The sequence below is a fragment of the Bufo gargarizans genome, chromosome 5 (genome assembly GCF_014858855.1).
Source record: "Bufo gargarizans isolate SCDJY-AF-19 chromosome 5, ASM1485885v1, whole genome shotgun sequence".
Classification (NCBI taxonomy): domain Eukaryota; kingdom Metazoa; phylum Chordata; class Amphibia; order Anura; family Bufonidae; genus Bufo; species Bufo gargarizans.
The window spans coordinates 49,946,298-49,969,952 of record NC_058084.1 but is presented as its reverse complement, the minus strand read 5'-3'; the positions used below and the strand labels follow the sequence as shown (position 1 = coordinate 49,969,952).

The following is a 23,655-nucleotide window of genomic DNA, read 5'->3' as shown; positions in this document are numbered from 1 at the left end:
TCATAATTTAGTGGTTTCTGCTATATCAGAGCTATTTGAAATCTATCCCTAAAAGGGTATATAATATTGAAGGTGCACATAGGGTCATTCAGAATAACTTCACACACACCCGCTACTGTGTATTTCCAAGTCTAATTCTGTCACTAAATCCATACCGGTGACCCAGCGCCTAAATACTAGGCCTCAAATTTAATTCCCTCTAAATCTCTCGTTACCCACCGGTGTACTGTTGTTGCTGGGCAAGATATTTAGTGTCCGTCAAAGCACATTTTTTGTTCTGGGTTGAAGTACAATTCCCAATTTAGCAATTTCATAATTTAGTGGTTTCTGCTATATCAGAGCTATTTGAAATCTATCCCTAAAAGGGTATATAATATTGAAGGTGCACATAGGGTCATTCAGAATAACTTCACACACACGCTTCTGTGCATTTCCAAGTCTAATTCTGTCACTAAATCCATACCGGTGACCCAGCGCCTAAATACTAGGCCTCAAATTTAAATCCCTCTAAATCTCTCGTTACCCACCACTGTACTGTTGTTGCTGGGCAAGATATTTAGTGTCCGTCAAAGCACATTTTTTGTTCTGGGTTGAAGTACAATTCCCAATTTAGCAATTTCATAATTTAGTGGTTTCTGCTATATCAGAGCTATTTGAAATCTATCCCTAAAAGGGTATATAATATTGAAGGTGCACATAGGGTCATTCAGAATAACTTCACACACACGCTTCTGTGCATTTCCAAGTCTAATTCTGTCACTAAATCCATACCGGTGACCCAGCGCCTAAATACTAGGCCTCAAATTTAAATCCCTCTAAATCTCTCGTTACCCACCGCTGTACTGTTGTTGCTGGGCAAGATATTTAGTGTCCGTCAAAGCACATTTTTTGTTCTGGGTTGAAGTACAATTCCCAATTTAGCAATTTCATAATTTAGTGGTTTCTGCTATATCAGAGCTATTTGAAATCTATCCCTAAAAGGGTATATAATATTGAAGGTGCACATAGGGTCATTCAGAATAACTTCACACACACCCGCTACTGTGTATTTCCAAGTCTAATTCTGTCACTAAATCCATACCGGTGACCCAGCGCCTAAATACTAGGCCTCAAATTTAATTCCCTCTAAATCTCTCGTTACCCACCGGTGTACTGTTGTTGCTGGGCAAGATATTTAGTGTCCGTCAAAGCACATTTTTTGTTCTGGGTTGAAGTACAATTCCCAATTTAGCAATTTCATAATTTAGTGGTTTCTGCTATATCAGAGCTATTTGAAATCTATCCCTAAAAGGGTATATAATATTGAAGGTGCACATAGGGTCATTCAGAATAACTTCACACACACGCTTCTGTGCATTTCCAAGTCTAATTCTGTCACTAAATCCATACCGGTGACCCAGCGCCTAAATACTAGGCCTCAAATTTAAATCCCTCTAAATCTCTCGTTACCCACCACTGTACTGTTGTTGCTGGGCAAGATATTTAGTGTCCGTCAAAGCACATTTTTTGTTCTGGGTTGAAGTACAATTCCCAATTTAGCAATTTCATAATTTAGTGGTTTCTGCTATATCAGAGCTATTTGAAATCTATCCCTAAAAGGGTATATAATATTGAAGGTGCACATAGGGTCATTCAGAATAACTTCACACACACGCTTCTGTGCATTTCCAAGTCTAATTCTGTCACTAAATCCATACCGGTGACCCAGCGCCTAAATACTAGGCCTCAAATTTAAATCCCTCTAAATCTCTCGTTACCCACCGCTGTACTGTTGTTGCTGGGCAAGATATTTAGTGTCCGTCAAAGCACATTTTTTGTTCTGGGTTGAAGTACAATTCCCAATTTAGCAATTTCATAATTTAGTGGTTTCTGCTATATCAGAGCTATTTGAAATCTATCCCTAAAAGGGTATATAATATTGAAGGTGCACATAGGGTCATTCAGAATAACTTCACACACACGCTTCTGTGCATTTCCAAGTCTAATTCTGTCACTAAATCCATACCGGTGACCCAGCGCCTAAATACTAGGCCTCAAATTTAATTCCCTCTAAATCTCTCGTTACCCACCGCTGTACTGTTGTTGCTGGGCAAGATATTTAGTGTCCGTCAAAGCACATTTTTTGTTCTGGGTTGAAGTACAATTCCCAATTTAGCAATTTCATAATTTAGTGGTTTCTGCTATATCAGAGCTATTTGAAATCTATCCCTAAAAGGGTATATAATATTGAAGGTGCACATAGGGTCATTCAGAATAACTTCACACACACCCGCTACTGTGTATTTCCAAGTCTAATTCTGTCACTAAATCCATACCGGTGACCCAGCGCCTAAATACTAGGCCTCAAATTTAATTCCCTCTAAATCTCTCGTTACCCACCGGTGTACTGTTGTTGCTGGGCAAGATATTTAGTGTCCGTCAAAGCACATTTTTTGTTCTGGGTTGAAGTACAATTCCCAATTTAGCAATTTCATAATTTAGTGGTTTCTGCTATATCAGAGCTATTTGAAATCTATCCCTAAAAGGGTATATAATATTGAAGGTGCACATAGGGTCATTCAGAATAACTTCACACACACGCTTCTGTGCATTTCCAAGTCTAATTCTGTCACTAAATCCATACCGGTGACCCAGCGCCTAAATACTAGGCCTCAAATTTAAATCCCTCTAAATCTCTCGTTACCCACCGCTGTACTGTTGTTGCTGGGCAAGATATTTAGTGTCCGTCAAAGCACATTTTTTGTTCTGGGTTGAAGTACAATTCCCAATTTAGCAATTTCATAATTTAGTGGTTTCTGCTATATCAGAGCTATTTGAAATCTATCCCTAAAAGGGTATATAATATTGAAGGTGCACATAGGGTCATTCAGAATAACTTCACACACACGCTTCTGTGCATTTCCAAGTCTAATTCTGTCACTAAATCCATACCGGTCACCCAGCGCCTAAATACTAGGCCTCAAATTTATATCCCGCTGAATTTGAATACAATACATTGGGCCAAATAATATATTTGTTGTTGTGGTGAACCATAACAATGAGAAAAACATCTAGTAAGGGACGCGGACGTGGACATGGTCGTGGTGGTGTTAGTGGACCCTCTGGTGCTGGGAGAGGACGTGGCCGTTCTGCCACATCCACACGTCCTAGTGTACCAACTACCTCAGGTCCCAGTAGCCGCCAGAATTTACAGCGATATATGGTGGGGCCCAATGCCGTTCTAAGGATGGTAAGGCCTGAGCAGGTACAGGCATTAGTCAATTGGGTGGCCGACAGTGGATCCAGCACGTTCACATTATCTCCCACCCAGTCTTCTGCAGAAAGCGCACAGATGGCGCCTGAAAACCAACCCCATCAGTCTGTCACATCACCCCCATGCATACCAGGGAAACTGTCTCAGCCTCAAGTTATGCAGCAGTCTCTTATGCTGTTTGAAGACTCCGCTGGCAGGGTTTCCCAAGGGCATCCACCTAGCCCTTCCCCAGCGGTGAAAGACATAGAATGCACTGACGCACAACCACTTATGTTTCCTGATGATGAGGACATGGGAATACCACCTCAGCATGTCTCTGATGATGACGAAACACAGGTGCCAACTGCTGCGTCTTTCTGCAGTGTGCAGACTGAACAGGAGGTCAGGGATCAAGACTGGGTGGAAGACGATGCAGGGGACGATGAGGTCCTAGACCCCACATGGAATGAAGGTCGTGCCACTGACTTTCACAGTTCGGAGGAAGAGGCAGTGGTGAGACCGAGCCAACAGCGTAGCAAAAGAGGGAGCAGTGGGCAAAAGCAGAACACCCGCCGCCAAGAGACTCCGCCTGCTACTGACCGCCGCCATCTGGGACCGAGCACCCCAAAGGCAGCTTCAAGGAGTTCCCTGGCATGGCACTTCTTCAAACAATGTGCTGACGACAAGACCCGAGTGGTTTGCACGCTGTGCCATCAGAGCCTGAAGCGAGGCATTAACGTTCTGAACCTGAGCACAACCTGCATGACCAGGCACCTGCATGCAAAGCATGAACTGCAGTGGAGTAAACACCTTAAAACCAAGGAAGTCACTCAGGCTCCCCCTGCTACCTCTTCTGCTGCTGCCGCCTCGGCCTATTCTGCTGCTGCCGCCTCGGCCTCTTCCTCCGCCTCTGGAGGAACGTTGGCACCTGCCGCCCAGCAAACAGGGGATGTACCACCAACACCACCACCACCACCTCCGTCACCAAGCGTCTCAACCATGTCACACGCCAGCGTTCAGCTCTCCATCTCACAAACATTTGATAGAAAGCGTAAATTCCCACCTAGCCACCCTCGATCCCTGGCCCTGAATGCCAGCATTTCTAAACTACTGGCCTATGAAATGCTGTCATTTAGGCTGGTGGACACAGACAGCTTCAAACAGCTCATGTCGCTTGCTGTCCCACAGTATGTTGTTCCCAGCCGGCACTACTTCTCCAAGAGAGCCGTGCCTTCCCTGCACAACCAAGTATCCGATAAAATCAAGTGTGCACTGCGCAACGCCATCTGTAGCAAGGTCCACCTAACCACAGATACGTGGACCAGTAAGCACGGCCAGGGACGCTATATCTCCCTAACTGCACACTGGGTAAATGTAGTGGCAGCTGGGCCCCAGGCGGAGAGCTGTTTGGCGCACGTCCTGCCGCCGCCAAGGATCGCAGGGCAACATTCTTTGCCTCCTGTTGCCACCTCCTCCTTCTCGGCTTCCTCCTCCTCTTCTTCCACCTGCTCATCCAGTCAGCCACACACCTTCACCACCAACTTCAGCACAGCCCGGGGTAAACGTCAGCAGGCCATTCTGAAACTCATATGTTTGGGGGACAGGCCCCACACCGCACAGGAGTTGTGGCGGGGTATTGAACAACAGACCGACGAGTGGTTGCTGCCGGTGAGCCTCAAGCCCGGCCTGGTGGTGTGTGATAATGGGCGAAATCTCGTTGCAGCTCTGGGACTAGCCAATTTGACGCACATCCCTTGCTTGGCGCATGTGCTGAATTTGGTGGTGCAGAAGTTCATTCACAACTACCCCGACATGTCAGAGCTGCTGCATAAAGTGCGGGCCGTCTGTTCGCGCTTCCGGCGTTCACATCCTGCCGCTGCTCGCCTGTCTGCGCTACAGCGTAACTTCGGCCTTCCCGCTCACCGCCTCATATGCGACGTGCCCACCAGGTGGAACTCCACCTTGCACATGCTGGACAGACTGTGCGAGCAGCAGCAGGCCATAGTGGAGTTTCAGCTGCAGCACGCACGGGTCAGTCGCACTACAGAACAGCACCACTTCACCACCAATGACTGGGCCTCCATGCGAGACCTGTGTGCCCTGTTGCGCTGTTTCGAGTACTCCACCAACATGGCCAGTGGCGATGACACCGTTATCAGCGTTACAATACCACTTCTATGTCTCCTTGAGAAAACACTTAGGGCGATGATGGAACAGGAGGTGGCCCAGGAGGAGGAGGAGGAGGATGAGGAAGAGGGGTCATTTTTAGCACTTTCAGGCCAGTCTCTTCGAAGTGACTCAGAGGGAGGTTTTTTGCAACAGCAGAGGCCAGGTACAAATGTGGCCAGCCAGGGCCCACTACTGGAGGACGAGGAGGACGAGGATGAGGAGGAGGTGGAGGAGGATGAGGATGAAGCATGGTCACAGCGGGGTGGCACCCAACGCAGCTCGGGTCCATCACTGGTGCGTGGCTGGGGGGAAAGGCAGGACGATGACGATACGCCTCCCACAGAGGACAGCTTGTCCTTACCCCTGGGCAGCCTGGCACACATGAGCGACTACATGCTGCAGTGCCTGCGCAACGACAGCAGAGTTGCCCACATTTTAACCTGTGCGGACTACTGGGTTGCCACCCTGCTGGATCCACGCTACAAAGACAATGTGCCCACCTTACTTCCTGCACTGGAGCGTGATAGGAAGATGCGCGAGTACAAGCGCACGTTGGTAGACGCGCTACTGAGAGCATTCCCAAATGTCACAGGGGAACAAGTGGAAGCCCAAGGCCAAGGCAGAGGAGGAGCAAGAGGTCGCCAAGGCAGCTGTGTCACGGCCAGCTCCTCTGAGGGCAGGGTTAGCATGGCAGAGATGTGGAAAACTTTTGTCAACACGCCACAGCTAACTGCACCACCACCTGATACGCAACGTGTTAGCAGGAGGCAACATTTCACTAACATGGTGGAACAGTACGTGTGCACACCCCTCCACGTACTGACTGATGGTTCGGCCCCATTCAACTTCTGGGTCTCTAAATTGTCCACGTGGCCAGAGCTAGCCTTTTATGCCTTGGAGGTGCTGGCCTGCCCGGCAGCCAGCGTTTTGTCTGAACGTGTATTCAGCACGGCAGGGGGCGTCATTACAGACAAACGCAGCCGCCTGTCTACAGCCAATGTGGACAAGCTGACGTTCATAAAAATGAACCAGGCATGGATCCCACAGGACCTGTCCGTCCCTTGTCCAGATTAGACATTAACTACCTCCCCATAACCATATATTATTGGACTCCAGGGCACTTCCTCATTCAATCCTATTTTTATTTTCATTTTACCATTATATTGCGATGCTACCCAAAGTTGAATGAACCTCTCCTCTGCCTGTGTGCTAGGCCTAAATATATGCCAATGGACTGTTGCAGTGGTGGCTGACATGAAGCCTGATTCTCTGCTATGACATGCAGACTAATTCTCTGCTGACATGAAGCCAGATTGTCTGTTACGGGACCTCTCTCCTCTGCCTGGGTGCTGGGCCTAAATTTATGACCATGGACTGTTGCAGTGGTGGCTGACGTGAAGCCTGATTCTCTGCTATGACATGCAGACTGATTCTCTGCTGACATGAAGCCAGATCGTCTGTTACGGGACCTCTCTGCTCTGCCTGTGTGCTAGGCCTAAATATATGCCAATGGACTGTTGCAGTGGTGGGTGACGTGAAGCCTCATTCTCTGCTATGACATGCAGACTGATTCTCTGCTGACATGAAGCCAGATTGTCTGTTACGGGACCTCTCTGCTCTGCCTGTGTGCTAGGCCTAAATATATGCCAATGGACTGTTGCAGTGGTGGGTGACGTGAAGCCTCATTCTCTGCTATGACATGCAGACTGATTCTCTGCTGTCATGAAGCCAGATTGTCTGTTACGGGACCTCTCTGCTCTGCCTGTGTGCTAGGCCTAAATATATGCCAATGGACTGTTGCAGTGGTGGGTGACGTGAAGCCTCATTCTCTGCTATGACATGCAGACTGATTCTCTGCTGACATGAAGCCAGATTGTCTGTTACGGGACCTCTCTGCTCTGCCTGTGTGCTAGGCCTAAATATATGCCAATGGACTGTTGCAGTGGTGGGTGACGTGAAGCCTCATTCTCTGCTATGACATGCAGACTGATTCTCTGCTGTCATGAAGCCAGATTGTCTGTTACGGGACCTCTCTGCTCTGCCTGTGTGCTAGGCCTAAATATATGCCAATGGACTGTTGCAGTGGTGGGTGACGTGAAGCCTCATTCTCTGCTATGACATGCAGACTGATTCTCTGCTGACATGAAGCCAGATTGTCTGTTACGGGACCTCTCTGCTCTGCCTGTGTGCTAGGCCTAAATATATGCCAATGGACTGTTGCAGTGGTGGGTGACGTGAAGCCTCATTCTCTGCTATGACATGCAGACTGATTCTCTGCTGTCATGAAGCCAGATTGTCTGTTACGGGACCTCTCTGCTCTGCCTGTGTGCTAGGCCTAAATATATGCCAATGGACTGTTGCAGTGGTGGGTGACGTGAAGCCTCATTCTCTGCTATGACATGCAGACTGATTCTCTGCTGACATGAAGCCAGATTGTCTGTTACGGGACCTCTCTGCTCTGCCTGTGTGCTAGGCCTAAATATATGCCAATGGACTGTTGCAGTGGTGGGTGACGTGAAGCCTCATTCTCTGCTATGACATGCAGACTGATTCTCTGCTGACATGAAGCCAGATCCTCTGTTACGGGAGCTCTCTCCTCTGCCTGGGTGCTGGGCCTAAATTTATGACAATTGACTGTTGCAGTGGTGGGTGACGTGAAGCCTGATTCTCTGCTATGATATGAAGACTGATTCTCTGCTGACATGAAGCCAGATTGTCTGTTACGGGACCTTTCTCCTCTGCCTGGGTTCTGGGCCTAAATTTATGAAAATTGACTCTTACAGTGGTGGGTGACGTGAAGCCTGATTCTAGGCTATGATATGAAGACTGATTCTCTGCTGACATGAAGCCAGATTGTCTGTTACGGGACCTTTCTCCTCTGCCTGGGTTCTGGGCCTAAATTTATGAAAATTGACTCTTACAGTGGTGGGTGACGTGAAGCCTGATTCTCTGCTATGATATGAAGACTGATTCTCTGCTGACATGAAGCCAGATTCTCTGTTACGGGACCTCTCTCCTCTGCCTGGGTGCTGGGCCTAAATTTATGACAATGGACTGTTGCAGTGGTGGCTGACGTGAAGCCTGATTCTCTGCTATGACATGCAGACTGATTCTCTGCTGTCATGAAGCCAGATTGTCTGTTACGGGACCTCTCTGCTCTGCCTGTGTGCTAGGCCTAAATATATGCCAATGGACTGTTGCAGTGGTGGCTGACGTGAAGCCTCATTCTCTGCTATGACATGCAGACTAATTCTCTGCTGACATGAAGCCAGATTGTCTGTTACGGGACCTCTCTCCTCTGCCTGGGTGCTGGGCCTAAATTTATGACAATGGACTGTTGCAGTGGTGGCTGACGTGAAGCCTGATTCTCTGCTATGACATGCAGACTAATTCTCTGCTGACATGAAGCCAGATTGTCTGTTACGGGACCTCTCTCCTCTGCCTGGGTGCTGGGCCTAAATATATGCCAATGGACTGTTGCAGTGGTGGCTGACGTGAAGCCTCATTCTCTGCTATGACATGCAGACTAATTCTCTGCTGTCATGAAGCCAGATTGTCTGTTACGGGACCTCTCTGCTCTGCCTGTGTGCTAGGCCTAAATATATGCCAATGGACTGTTGCAGTGGTGGGTGACGTGAAGCCTGATTCTCTGCTATGACATGCAGACTGATTCTCTGCTGACATGAAGCCAGATTGTCTGTTACGGGACCTCTCTGCTCTGCCTGTGTGCTAGGCCTAAATATATGCCAATGGACTGTTGCAGTGGTGGGTGACGTGAAGCCTCATTCTCTGCTATGACATGCAGACTGATTCTCTGCTGACATGAAGCCAGATTCTCTGTTACGGGACCTCTCTCCTCTGCCTGTGTGTGTGCTGGGCCTAAATATATGCCAATGGACTGTTGCAGTGGTGGCTGACGTGAAGCCTCATTCTCTGCTATGACATGCAGACTAATTCTCTGCTGACATGAAGACAGATTCTCTGTTACGGGACCTCCCTCCTCTGCCTGGGTGCTGGGCCTAAATATATGCCAATGGACTGTTGCAGTGGTGGCTGACGTGAAGCCTCATTCTCTGCTATGACATGCAGACTGATTCTCTGCTGACATGAAGCCAGATTCTCTGTTACGGGACCTCTCTCCTCTGCCTGTGTGTGTGCTGGGCCTAAATATATGCCAATGGACTGTTGCAGTGGTGGCTGACGTGAAGCCTCATTCTCTGCTATGACATGCAGACTGATTCTCTGCTGACATGAAGCCAGATTCTCTGTTACGGGACCTCTCTCCTCTGCCTGTGTGTGTGCTGGGCCTAAATATATGCCAATGGACTGTTGCAGTGGTGGCTGACGTGAAGCCTCATTCTCTGCTATGACATGCAGACTAATTCTCTGCTGACATGAAGACAGATTCTCTGTTACGGGACCTCCCTCCTCTGCCTGGGTGCTGGGCCTAAATATATGCCAATGGACTGTTGCAGTGGTGGCTGACGTGAAGCCTCATTCTCTGCTATGACATGCAGACTAATTCTCTGCTGACATGAAGACAGATTCTCTGTTACGGGACCTCTCTCCTCTGCCTGGGTGCCGGGGCCTAAATATCTGAGAATGGACTGTTCCAGTGGTGGGTGACGGGAAGCCAGATTCTCTGCTATGGAACCTCTCTCCAATTGATTTTGGTTAATTTTTATTTATTTAATTTTTATTTTAATTCATTTCCCTATCCACATTTGTTTGCAGGGGATTTACCTACATGTTGCTGCCTTTTGCAGCCCTCTAGCTCTTTCCTGGGCTGTTTTACAGCCTTTTTAGTGCCGAAAAGTTCGGGTCCCCATTGACTTCAATGGGGTTCGGGTTCGGGACGAAGTTCGGATCGGGTTCGGATCCCGAACCCGAACATTTCCGGGATGTTCGGCCGAACTTCTCGAACCCGAACATCCAGGTGTTCGCTCAACTCTACCTATAACGGCTACACAACTAATGCCCTATAAATGTTTGCGGGGTGTTCCATCATGTTTGAGTGAATGAATCTATCACTGTGACAGCAAAAAATGAGCAATTTTCCTTTATCAAATAAAATGCAAAACACATGGCGATACTTTCCTAGGCTTTTGGAAGGGTTCCTAGAACAAAAAGATGTGGAAGAGCTGGCTACTTGTGTCTGCTGAGAGATAGTTTTTTAGGTGGTGACCCAGCGATATTATATGTGCTGAACACCAGATCTTATTTAGAATTCTATATTTCTTGAGATAAGGGGGTATATGAATTTATGTAATTGACCTGAGGTTAGTCCAAATAAATCATACAGCTCAAGCCTGTGTTCTCCAATGTAATGTGCGCTATTCCTTTAGATATATTACTCATTCTAAGATGTAGTCGATGTAAAATAAATGTATATGACGATGTAGGTCAAAAAATCATAGCTAGCATACACGTTAGCTACTGCTATCCCGTTTACAAATCCAGCTCTGCTATGCTCATTCTTCACACCCTGCTGTAGCAGCGATGCTCATGAGTGGCGTGGTGGATCTATGGATCTAAGTGCATTCTTGGAGGGGCCCCTCTGGTCCTTTGCTCTTGTAGGTTTTGCCTCAAATCACCTTGTTTAACGTTTGCTTCAAGTCAGTTTCTCGTTTCAAGTGATTCCTGGTATTTGTGACACTAATGCTTATCTGTCACTATGTTCTGCCTTGTCCCTGCTCCTGGTTATGATTCTTGGTTACATTCTTGACCACTGGCCAAAGGCTACAAGTACCACGTCATGCTCTGCTACAGGTTACAGCCCCAGGGCCACCACTTCAGCTCCTGTTGTCTTTGTTTGGGGCTCCAGTGCATGAAAATGCCCCTGTGCTGGACTTTGACAATCCCCCAGTTATGAACGTTGGCTTTCCGGAGCCCTCCCTGTGTGTGGCAACTCTGCTATTCCACAGTTAGAAACTCAGCTCTCCTTTCCACAGTAAGGGCTCATTCAGGCGACCATATGTTGCTTTCTGCACCTGATCCGCAATTTTGCAGTTTAGATGCGGACCCATTCACTTCTATAGGGCCCCAAAAGATGCGGACAGCACACAGTGTGCTGGCCACATCTTTTCTTCCATCCCACGGTCCCGCAAAACAAGTAAAACAAGTCCTATACTTGCTGGTGTAAATCAGGACGTGGCCCCATTGAAGTCTATGGGTCTGCAAAAATGCAAAATGCAATCCATTTTTTGCGGACATGCTGAACTGTCCGCCAAAAAACGGACCCGCATTTTTGCGGACAGCAAAAAACTCACGGTCATCTGAATGAGCCCTAAGACAATTAATTATATTTTTCAGTAGTAAAAACTCACATCTGCTTTCCATAGTAAAGAACTTTGGCTCTGCTAACCTATCCTATTTGTTCTTGGACAGCTCAACTCTTACAATTTGTGAATGTGGATCCACTGTGCCAACCACCCTGAGTGGTGGGTTGCTGACCAACAGGGATGATGGACACCAGAGCGGAGTACCAGAGGAACCAGGCTAGCTTGTGGTCAGGAACAGGCTGAGATCAAAGTCCAGGAAGGCAACTGTCAGAATACTGATGTGTAAACATATAGCTCAGATAGCAAGCTAAAACAGACTAGCAGAACCTAGTCGGACCTGTGTTGTTCAGGGGACTAGCAGAACCTTGTAGGACCTGTGTTGATCAGGAGACTAGCAGAACCTAGTAGGACCTGTGTTGATCAGGAGACTAGCAGAACCTAGTAGGACCTGTGTTGATCAGGAGACTAGCAGAACCTAGTAGGACCTGTGTTGATCAGGAGACTAGCAGAACCTAGTAGGACCTGTGTTGATCAGGAGACTAGCAGAACCTAGTAGGACCTGTGTTGATCAGGAGACTAGCAGAACCTAGTAGGACCTGTGTTGATCAGGCCAAGAGGGAGAGAGACAAGCAAGGAGAACTAATGAGCTAGTCATCATATGGACACTAAAACACAGATGAAGGAGAGAAAGGGTGTAAGCCTTGCTGTGCTGAACCTGAGGTGAGATACACACAACTGGATCAGTGGACATAGGCTGCTAGTGTAACACGGACTACCTAACCGACTGTATCTGCATGCCAGTGTTGCTGTTGCAGCTGCATCGCCAAAGAATCCCCGTTTATTTTTTGAAATGTTACTTCTGCTAAATCCTAGTCCAAAGAAGTTTAAAAGCACTCGCCTGCTATCCTCCCAGGAAGCAAGGAAATGCCTGAGACTGAAAATAAAAGAAGTGGATCCAGCTTCCAATAAAAGCAGTGACCTTTATTTTCCAGTGATTAAAATGCAATGGACACAATACATCCTTGTCTACGCGTTTCGGATCAAAATATCAAGATCTTGTGATCCAAAACGCGTAGACGAGGGTGTATTGTGTCCATTGTATGTTAATCGGTGGAAAATAAAGGTCACTGCTTTTATTGGAAGCTGGATCCACTTCTTTTATTTTCAAGTTGTTCTGCTAAATCCTGACCTCTTACTTTATGACTGTGGTATCTGCAATAAAGTAACATTTAAATGTAGCAAAGGTTTTGCTATTGACAAGATTAAGTACCCATCCATAGGATAGATGATAAATATATAATCTCTGGGGGTCCAACTGCTGAGATTCACACAAGGATGGTGGTCCCAGAGTTCCACGTGTGAACAGAGTGGTGGTGCTCATGCTCAGCGCTGCTCCATTCGAACAAATAACTTGTGGATACTGGCAGGGCCGGCGCCACCTGTAAGGCGACCTAGGCAGCCGTCTAGGGCACAATTTAGCAGGGGGCACCGGCCCCATGCGTTTAAAAAAAAAAGCGTTGGTTAAGTGGCGGCCGGGCCGGTCCTGATGCAGGTTTTATTTTAAAGTAAGGCGGCGGGCCCTCCCCCGCACCAGGCGGCTGCCGCACTGCCCGGGCTGGCGCGTCTATGATTGTGCACCGCCCAGGCGCAGCCTGAAGAGAGGAACTGACAGGAGGGAAGCGCCTCTAAAGTAGCATGGCCAAGCTCTGTTCGGTCCGAGGTACAGGAGCTTTTGTTTCCTATACCCGGCCGGACTGACAGGAAGTGCTCACTTAGTGTGCACTTCCTTTCAGTCCGGCCGGGTACAGGAAACAAATGCTCCTGTACCGCGGACCGAACAGAGCTCGGCCACGCTACACTAGAGGTGGGGGGGAAATGAGTGACAAGGGAAGGAGGGGGAAGAGAGTGACAAGGGAGGGGGGGATGAGAGTGACAAGGGAGGGGGGGAATAAGAGTGGCAAAGGAGGGGGGAATGAGAGTGACAAGGGAGGGGGGGAGAAGAGAGTGACAAGGGAGGGGGGAATGAGAGTAACAAAGGAGGGAGGGGGGAGAAGAGAGTGACAAAGGAGGGAGGGGGAGAAGAGAGTGACAAAGGAGGGAGGGGGGAGAAGAGAGTGATAAGGGAGGGAGGGGGAGAAGAGAGTGACAAAGGAGGGAGGGGGAGAAGAGAGTGACAAATTTGATTCGCACCAAAGCCAAATTTCCTAGTGATTCGTTGTAACGAATTAAATTTTTTGCTAAAATGGTTGCTGCACGTGTGAGGACATGGAGCAAGGAACTCTGGAAGGCGATATTACCCGCAATGCCATGCATGCAGCCAATCAGCAGCCAGCCAGCCCTGTGATGTCACATCCCTATAAATAGCCTCAGCCATCTTAGAGTCTGCCATTTTCCAGTGTACTTAGTGCAGGGAGAGATGTCAGCAGGCGCTAGGGACAGTGATAGGAAAGACTTCATTGTGCAAAAAAAAAACTATTTATAAGTGCAGGAAAATATTATTAAAGGCGCAGGGAAAGGATAGGGAGGAATCATTCCACAGCATTTATGTTGAACAGGGTTCAATAGGGGAGGTTACAGCCTGGGTAATAGGAACAATCCTATTACACCTTGCTGCGCTGACTGCGGATCCAAATTGCCATTATACAGCTCTGTAATTCCAGCAAACCGTTCTTATTAGGGTGCAAGTGCTGTTTGATACAGCCATTAACAGGGTTTATTACAAGGAAATATTTCTACATCTTATTTGCCCTTGTGCGGTGATATGTTCTAAAGCATTTTTTGGCTTGTATTAGTGGTAAAAAAGGGCTTATTAGCCGTTGTGTGGTGAAGTGAGAAAATTACAGTCCTTTCTGCCGTGTATTAGTGGCAAAAGTAAAATATATTTGCCGTTCAGCGGTGCAGTTATATGTTCTAAAGCCTTTGGTCAGTTTTGGCCCCGTGACTGCCCAAATAAGTGAAGTGTACAGTGATTCTAAGAGCGACTCCTGTCATCTGCATGTCATACGGACTCACAGTAATGTTTCACTACCACAGCAGACTCTCTATGCGTGTTACTGCAAGGCACAGTGTTCTACACCACTATAAAGGCTCTCTGCAGCCTGGAAATAGCAGTTTTTTAACGCGAATCACCACGAATAAATTCAGATTCAACCTAATTTTTTCAAAAATTTTTGCGAACCGGCTGAATCTAATTTTTTTAAAATTCACTCATCTCTAATCATAACTAGACTTTTCTTGCTACGCTATTCCAGTACCTAGACAAGATAGAATGGTTTATTGGTGGTTCTTTTGGCATCCAGCACTTGGGAATGCGCCTCACCAGTTACACCTATTCCCCATAAGGTTTTATTGTGTGCAAATCCCTAATATCCCCTCAGTAGATCACCTCCTGCTATGAGACCTAAAGCCAAAATGTCACTGACCTCCTTCTTTGGAGCAGAGTTTGACCAGGTTGTGCACCGTGTCCATCAGCTCCATCTGCTGCTTCTGTAATATGCTGTTGTTCGTAGTGGCTTTAGTCAGCTGCTTCTCCAGCTCTTGAATGATGTAGTTCTGTCTGGACACTAGACCTTGCAATGTCTCCTTCTCCGTCTTCAGTGTATCCAGTTCAACTTTGTGTCTGACTTCCATTTCCAAAATCTTGTTCTCCAACAAGCTGTACAAAACAAAAAAATCAAAATGTTGTAATATATGGTAAAGAAAGAATGCTAACAGACGGCTGTAACAGACTGACAGAAAGTTCTGACCCCAACTATAACCGTTAAATGGGTTGTGCACGTTTGGAGGGGGGTGGCGAGGCAATCCCCTCCTGCCCAGACCTGCGAAGAGAAGCATACTGACCTACTTCCCGATGCCAGCTACCAGCACCTGCACTCTTCAGCCTCCGCTGCTCGGGTCCCTGGATGTAAACCTCTGGTTTGACGCCGCTGCAGCCAATTGCTTTCGGTGGCTTCAGCTAAGTCTCATTCACCGACTCAACCCCAGGACTGGTGTGGAAGAAAGCAGCTATGTTTTTCTAATCCTGGAAACCCCTGTAAACCCTATAATCAGTATAAATCTAGGAAATGCCCGTTTTACAGTGACAGCCCAGGGCTTAACAAAGACCAACCAAGCTGTCAAATAATTTCTGGTAGGACATATTTTAGGGCTGGTCCTATTGTTGGGAGCCCCCCGAATATAGATATTTATAGTAGAGAAAGAAAATTTCATAATATAGTGTATTGAAACTCAGACTCTTTGAGGTGAATAGGACTGAGCTTCAATGATGCACACAACCTGTGGACAGATGTGGTGCTGTTTTTAGATGAAAGCAGACATATTTTTTGTAATCCTGGACAGTCCATTAGTATCTCTCTTAATGCGATAACCACCCTATTTCTCCTCTCCTGGTAGAAGTGGGCTGGTCCTGCTTCCTGCAAGGAGTTCCTGTCTAGAGACAGGAAAGAAGAGCAAGCACATGGCTGAGCTCCTACTCCTGCTTCTGCTACGGAGTCTCCAGAGAGAACTACTCAAATTGTCCTCAAGTGAAGCCTTGAAAAGATAGAAAGCCGAGTGAACTTCTATATCTGCCGACACTGCTGTGAGGTGAGGGACTACAGACAATACACCCATCCCATTACCAGATTACCAGTAGGCCGGTATAGTGCTTCACCGCAGCCATCCAACTTGCCTCCAATATTCCTTAACATCGTCTGCATTTGAAGTTCTATGTTGAGCTTAGTAAAGAAAACATTCAGACGTTTAATTCTTGTTCCTCAATACTACACTTCCACTGCACCGATCCCCAGGGATAAACAGCCTCAGGGAGTGCACCGTGAAACAACACTTCATCGGGGCCACTACCACTCCCATCGCTGCACATGCATTTTTATTTATTTTTTTCAATTTTTGACCTTGAATTTACATCTCGAATTGGAAGCTCCTTTTCCTCTGTTCCTTGATGAGATGGAGTTAAGTATTTGAAGTTCCCCTCGGGCCCTATTAGTTTTCTGGCTCACTATTATCCCCTATTATGTTTTCCAGAATATGAAAAACTGCAACGCAGCCCATATTACCTTTCCTTTCTGAACTTACGGGATGTGCCATGTAAAACACAGGCTCGCTGACTGCTACTTCTTGTAAGGAGCCTCAGAGCCAACTCCATTGACATCAGTCAGAGGATGGTCACAGCACTCCGAAGTGATGACGCTCCGTTATTTTCCTGCATACTCACTCGCCCATACTCCCTTATTGCTCACATATCAAAACCAGCTGTTTTATTCCCACTTTGGCAGGGTATTAGTGCATATCATTCAGCCTCTTTACTGAAATGCAACAGATTGTCTTTTCCCCATGCTACATAAATCCTTTACAAGACTTCGATGTCACACAATGCGCTCCGTATAATCCACCGGAGCTACATCACATACTAAATAAGGGACTTGCTGACAGCGCAATCAGGTAGAGAGTCTCCGCGGCAGAGCTACATGTAATGAGCCGCGTAGCATCTAATACTCCCTTTCTCTTTGGTCACTTAATAAAGAATTTTCTAAAAGAGAATTTGTCAGCAGAAAATGACCCATTGTTTAAATTAAGTTTTGGTGATTTTTTCCCCCAATTTACCTTGCCACTACAGTGCCTTGAACAAGTATTCAGACCCCCGCATTTTTTCACGTTACACCCACAAACAAATGTATTTTATTGAGATTTTAGGTGACAGACCAACACAAGTAGTAAGTAAGTGTGAATTGAAAAAAGACAGATACGTGATTTTCAATATTTTTAATAAATGAAAATCGGGAAATTGTGGCGCGCATTTGTGTTGAGAGGAACTTCTGTGAGTCCCTGTGTCAGTAGTGTCCTGGGACAGCCCATAATATCCTAATACTGGGAGTTGTAGTTTTGTCCTACTGTATCCCCTCCATGCAATGTTCACTGATGCCCTACAATAATATTATGAGCATGCTGGAAGTTGTAGTTCTCTCCTCTTATAATATCCACTGATGCTGTATAATGAAAGTCTGGTAATGCTGGGGGGTTGTAGTTCTCTCCTCTTTTACCCCTCCATGTAAGGCCCACTCATTTTCACCTGTTTTACACTGCCGGCAGTAGTTCCAGCATTGCTAGAGGTTATCGGAGTGCCCGCTGGCCCCATTGTACCCAGCACAGCTTACTGGAACTGGTGCCGACAGTATGAAACGGGCCTAACCTGATCATGATGAGACTTGTAGTTCTCTTATCGCGATTATGATGTTCTGTGTTTATTAGGCTTTGTTCACATCTGCGCTAGGGACTTTCACTGTTCTGCCGTGTTATAGGAGCACAACAATGAAAATCACTGTATTGCCGGATCTGGCTCATCCAGACATGGGGGCCCAATTCAGATTCTTGCTATGGGGCCCAATGATTTTTATCTACGCCCCTGTTTAAAGGGGTTGTCACATGGGTACTGTAAAAAAAAAGAAAAAATGTGCAGATGAATTTCATTGAATAACTCCGTAGCTATAATACATTTTTAATTACATGAAGTTACAAAAGTATCCAGATCCAGGTGCAGATTTGAAAACTGTAGAATATTTTTTGTGTGGTACAACCCATTTCATCAAAAAATCAGGGTGCATGTTCAATGTTTATTTTATGTTTTAGACACTTTTTTTTGTGCCTCACAAGGGGTGAACTGGAGTGTACGATAGGAATATCGTTCATCCTTACGCCCCCTCATCTTCTACACTAAGCATAAGGTTTTGCCTGTAAAGTTCCTTGAAGTTGGCCATAGATGAATACCTTTGCCCTTGATCTGATGAGCATGTCAATATTTCCTCTTACAGTCAAGACGCTCAGTTATTTGAAATGATGGGTTTCCACTTTGACATATCCATCGTAAATGGACTAATCACTAATGCTACTTTTCACCTCAAAGGGCCTTATCCTTGAAGTTAGTTGCTACTGTATGAGTCTTGTCTGTGTTCAGATGCTCAAACACTGAGATTTTCATATTGATGACCTATTCTCAGGATAGGTCATCAATATCATATCAGTTGGGGTCCGACTAACAGCACCCCTGCCAATCAACTGTTAGGAGAGGCTGGAGCTCTGTGCATGCTTAGGCCTGCTCCTACCTTTGATGGCTAACCTCCGGTACTCCAGTTGTGGTAAAACTAAGACTCCCAAAATATACACTTGCTTGTATGTTCTCAGAACTCCATAGAAATGAATGGAGCATGCTGGGAGTTATAGTTTCACTACAGCTGGAGTGCAGGAAGTTAGCCATCACTGTCCCTAGGCCATGTGACATCACTTTGTGTTTTTATGGTCCACGTTCATTGGTTACATGGCCTAAGCGCACCTCAGTCCCATTCAAATGAAGCTGCAGAGGTGCCAGGAGTCGGACCCCCCGTCGATCTCATATTGATTACCTTTCCTGAGGACAGGCCATCAATATGAAACTCCCAGAAAACCCCTTTTTAAAGACTTATGTTTCAGTAGGTTATTGGAGGCCCCCATGTCAAGTATACGAGACGTGGTTACATAAATATAACAATGGACTGTTCTTGTAAGCTTCTGACTTCTGTATGTAACTTTTTGCATAAAAGTCCAGAACATAACATATTTCATTGCTTAATTGCACGTATAATGTATAATCCACCGGTGCACTATTCATTCTCTAGGAGTCAATCTCCAGACATCCAAAGCAATTTCCCAGTAGGACAAAGACAACATTGTAGACCTCATATCATTCCATAAACCAGGTTTTATTATTTGTAAGGACAGACATTCATTTAATTCCTCCTTTATGATCCCAGCAGGGGCATCACTTGAAGAAAACGACCTATATCCATATAGTTATAATCCATACATAACAAATTCCAGGTGTATGGAGTATTGAACAATAGCACCTGCTCAGAAGTATAGTCCCATACCATTGATGATCATAAATCTTCAGTCGTACAGCACAATTACACTGTAAACCCCCTGTTGTGAGGACTTCCTTACGACTTTGCAGCAAACCATGACTAAGAAACCTAGAAATTTCTTCCAGCAGACAATAACACTAAGAACATATGGTTATTCTGCACAATGAAATCCAATATGGAAAAATACTTAAATCAAATGCTTTTATGAGAGTTGCTTGACCATCAATAAGCTACCCCCTACCTATGTATGAAAATCCATTCTAATATCTGCAAGTGTACTGACTCCTTCTTCCAGCTGACTTTTACATTAACTCTTTTATGTCTGCATAATTTAATTTATGTATTTTAATTTCACTGTTTTTACATATCCCATAGTCCTTCTATGTACACATTTTGATATGGGGGGAAGACTATAATCAAAGAGGCACTCAATAGTTATTGTTCATTTTTGCTTTAGTTCCCCCTTCCTAAGATTACATCTCCCACATGACTCCTGATGGGGCAATAATTACAGAGTTTGTGGGAGAGAGAATTCAGCACTGTCCTACCATCTTCATGGTCACACAGGAAAGGCATATGTCCACCACTATGGTAGTAGCACCAGGGTTGTTGTCTAGTTTATTAGATTATTTGTGAATATTACATTTGGGAGGTTATTGATATACTCTACAAAACTGCCTCTGTTACAGCCTGTTGTAAAAAAAATATATTTTGGTGCTAGATGCTAAGAAAAAGAAGAAGAGAGTACATCAAAGCATGCCACTGGTTGTAAAAGAACATTCTGAAAATTGGTTGACAGGTCCTAATGATTTTGGATTTACTAATCATGCCTATGATAATGAGGTAAAATTAATTTGACTGACTGGATTTCATCTGTCCAATGGCAACACAAGATAAACGGCATCAGAGAAGTCTGGACACTACTTGGCCATGAATATTAAAGGAGTCATCAAGAATTCCATAATGCTTTCTTCCAGAAAAAGAACCACATCTGTCTAGATGTTGTAAGTGATATTTCAGCTTATCCCTATTTACTTCAATGGAGCTCAGCTGTAATAAAAGACACGGACCATGTATAGGTTCTTGAGCTGATGAACACAGCCAGGTCTTTCTAATCCTAAATGATATCTATGGCTAAGTTCATACTTCTGTTGGGGTTTCTCTCACTTTTGATAGCAAAAATGGAGTAGCAGCTGACAAAGTATGGGAAACCTTGGAGGAACCCAAATAGACAACATTTTAAGTTTGTTGGGCATCATTTTAATCTATTGTAAATTTCATCAATCATGGTTAGTGTTGATCGAGCACCAAAGTGCTTGTGTGCTAGCTTGCTCTGGCCGAACACATCAGTACTCTCGTGTACTCCACTGAGCACAATGGAAGTCAATGGGAGAACCAAAGGCACCCCCTGCTCGAAAGAGAAGTGGGTGTCCGGTTCTCAAAAAAAATGTTAGAAATTTATGGAAACCCCATCAAAATGGTTTGGAAACAGCATTAAGAGGATAGCTGGATGCGTCTTGGACTCCCATTATCTATGACATACAATAGACAACCACTCAAAGGCTATATTACAAAATCCAGGTATGTGGAAGCCAACAATCTATCCATGAGACAGATAACAGTCAGCATACCTTACAATGGCAGCCTTGTGCACTATGATACATTCCAAACCAGCTCTCATCTGGCTGAGTGCTAGTAAGCCTCAAAGTTGCTTCACATCTGTTGGATGGCTTGGGTGGACCTGTGCGCCTAGATCAGTATCATTAGGGTGACAAAAAGTTTTCTGATTGTCCTAACATAATATTCAATACCCTTTCTATACAGTTTTGTCATGTAAAAACTAATTTGCATAAACATGGGCATATGGGAAAGGCATGCAAATGAGCAGAATCTGCCTTGTTTTTCAGCTGAAAAACCATTTGCATGGAAAATTCACGATCTACACTACTCATGAACAGCGCCATCTATTGGATTCATAGTCTTGTCATAAAATTATGAAACCAATAGATGGCACTGTTCATGAGTCATGAACAGCGCCATCTATTGGTTTCATAGGTTTCATAGTCTTATGGCAAGATTATTAGTCTTTTCATAAGACTATGAAACCAATAGATGTCGCTGTTCATCTTGTTGGGGCGCTAGTAAGTGGGGCACCCTTGACAAGACTATGAATCTAATAAATGGTGCTGTTCATGAGTAGCGTAAATTGCGAATTTTCCATGCAAATGGTTTTTCAGCTGAAAAACAAGGCAGATTCTGCTAATTTGCATGTCTTTCCCATATGCCCATGTTTATGCAAATGAGTTTTTACATGACAAAACTGTATAGAAAGGTTATTGATGATTATGTTAGGACAATCAGAAAACTTTTTGTCACTCTAATGATATTGATCTAGATGCACAGGTCCACCCAAGCCATCCAACAGATGTAAAGCAACTTTAAAGCTTACTGACTTGCAGTCAGATGAGAGCTGGTTTGTAATATCTCATAGTGCACAAGGCTGCTATTGTAAGGTATGCTGACTGTTATCTGTCTCATGGATAGATTGTTGGCCTCTACATACCTGGCTTTTGTCATATAGCCTTTGTGTGGTTGTCTATTGTATGTCATAGATAATAGGAGTCCAAGACGCATCCAGCCATCCTCTTAATGCTGTTTCCAAACCATTTTGATGGGGTTTCCATCAATTTCTAGCCTTTTTTTGTGAACCAGACACCCTCTCTTCTTCGGAGGAGGGGGTGTCTGGTTTAATGGTCGGGTCTCCCATTGACTTTCATTGTATTAAATTGTACTCAAGCACCCGCAGTATTCAGCTGAACACTGCAATGTGCTGAGCATAGCAATGCTCGAGCCGAACAGCAGTTCGGCCGAGCATCCTTGCTCAACACTAATCATGGTATCATCACTTGTGCTCTGAACAGAATAGAGCCTTCATTGACTCCAGAAGGTATTTTCGCCAACAGTGTTTTAGCTTGGCTTTTCTTGACTGCGGCAAAAATTTAGTTAGCTCCCCTAGCCTTGTGTTAATATATAATGAGCAGGGCAGAGGCGTAGCTAAAGGCTCATGGGCCCTGGTGCTAGAGTTCAACTTGGGCCCCCTTTCCCTCAGGGGTTTGTGGCCAGGGGCCGGGAACCACACAGCCTTCGGGCTGCCTGAGGCAAAAATTTAAACAGCACTCCTTCCCCATGCCAATTTTTTGACCCAACCCCTTCTCTCCAGACAGAGGTGTAACTTCACCTACATAAACTTTCTATAATACTGGTGTCTTCTTATGTGGCACAAGGGTCTTTGGGCCCCCTCAGGCTCCTGGACTTGGTAGCGACTGCTACCTCTGCACCCACTATAGCTACGCCCCTGGAGCAGGGTGAAAGGGTATGTACACTGTTGGTGGCATTTTTATTATTACCTTGTACTCACATTTTAAGCTAAAAATAATTTTTTCAATTAGTCTTTAGAAAAAAACGATGAGCCGTTTTCCCTAGCAGGATCTGTATTTTATTTCTGCTCCCTCAAGCAGGGAGCTGACGGGCTCCTTATGTCTTTTATCTAACCTTATAAACACCTCAGTTCTTATCTTACTGATACGAATGTGACTTAAATAAGTGTTTATAACTAGGGATGAGCGAACTCGAACTGTATAGTTCGGGTTCGTACCGAATTTTGGGGTGTCCGTGACACGGACCCGAACCCGGACATTTTCGTAAAAGTCCGGGTTCGGGTTCGGTGTTCGTCGCTTTCTTCGCGCTTTTGTGACGCTTTCTTGGCGCTTTTTGAAAGGCTGCAAAGCAGCCAATCAACAAGCGTCATACTACTTGCCCCAAGAGGCCATCACAGCCATGCCTACTATTGGCATGGCTGTGATTGGCCAGAGCACCATGTGACCCAGCCTCTATTTAAGCTGGAGTCACATAGCGCCGCCCGTCACTCTGCTCTGATTAGCGTAGGGAGAGGTTGCGGCTGCGACAGTAGGGCGAGATTAGGCAGATTAACTCCTCCAAAGGACTTGATTAACTGATCGATCTGCAGCTGTGGATCATTGAGCTGCTGATCCTCAATTGCTCACTGTTTTTAGGCTGCACA

The 23,655-nt window shown here is 45.6% G+C and overlaps 1 protein-coding gene across 2 annotated transcripts in view; it reads right to left on the bottom strand.

Annotated features, from left to right (window-relative positions):
• The window catches only part of ANGPT1 (angiopoietin 1), a 326,519-nt gene that overhangs the window by 109,221 nt on the left and 193,643 nt on the right, over positions 1 to 23,655 (bottom strand). The window contains exon 4 of one of the 2 annotated variants that reach the window (XM_044294293.1): positions 15,105 to 15,337. In XM_044294293.1, coding sequence (XP_044150228.1) covers positions 15,105 to 15,337 — 233 coding nt within the window. Of the gene's footprint in view, positions 1 to 15,104; positions 15,342 to 23,655 lie in introns of both variants that reach the window. The other variant, XM_044294294.1, reaches the window with a different exon arrangement.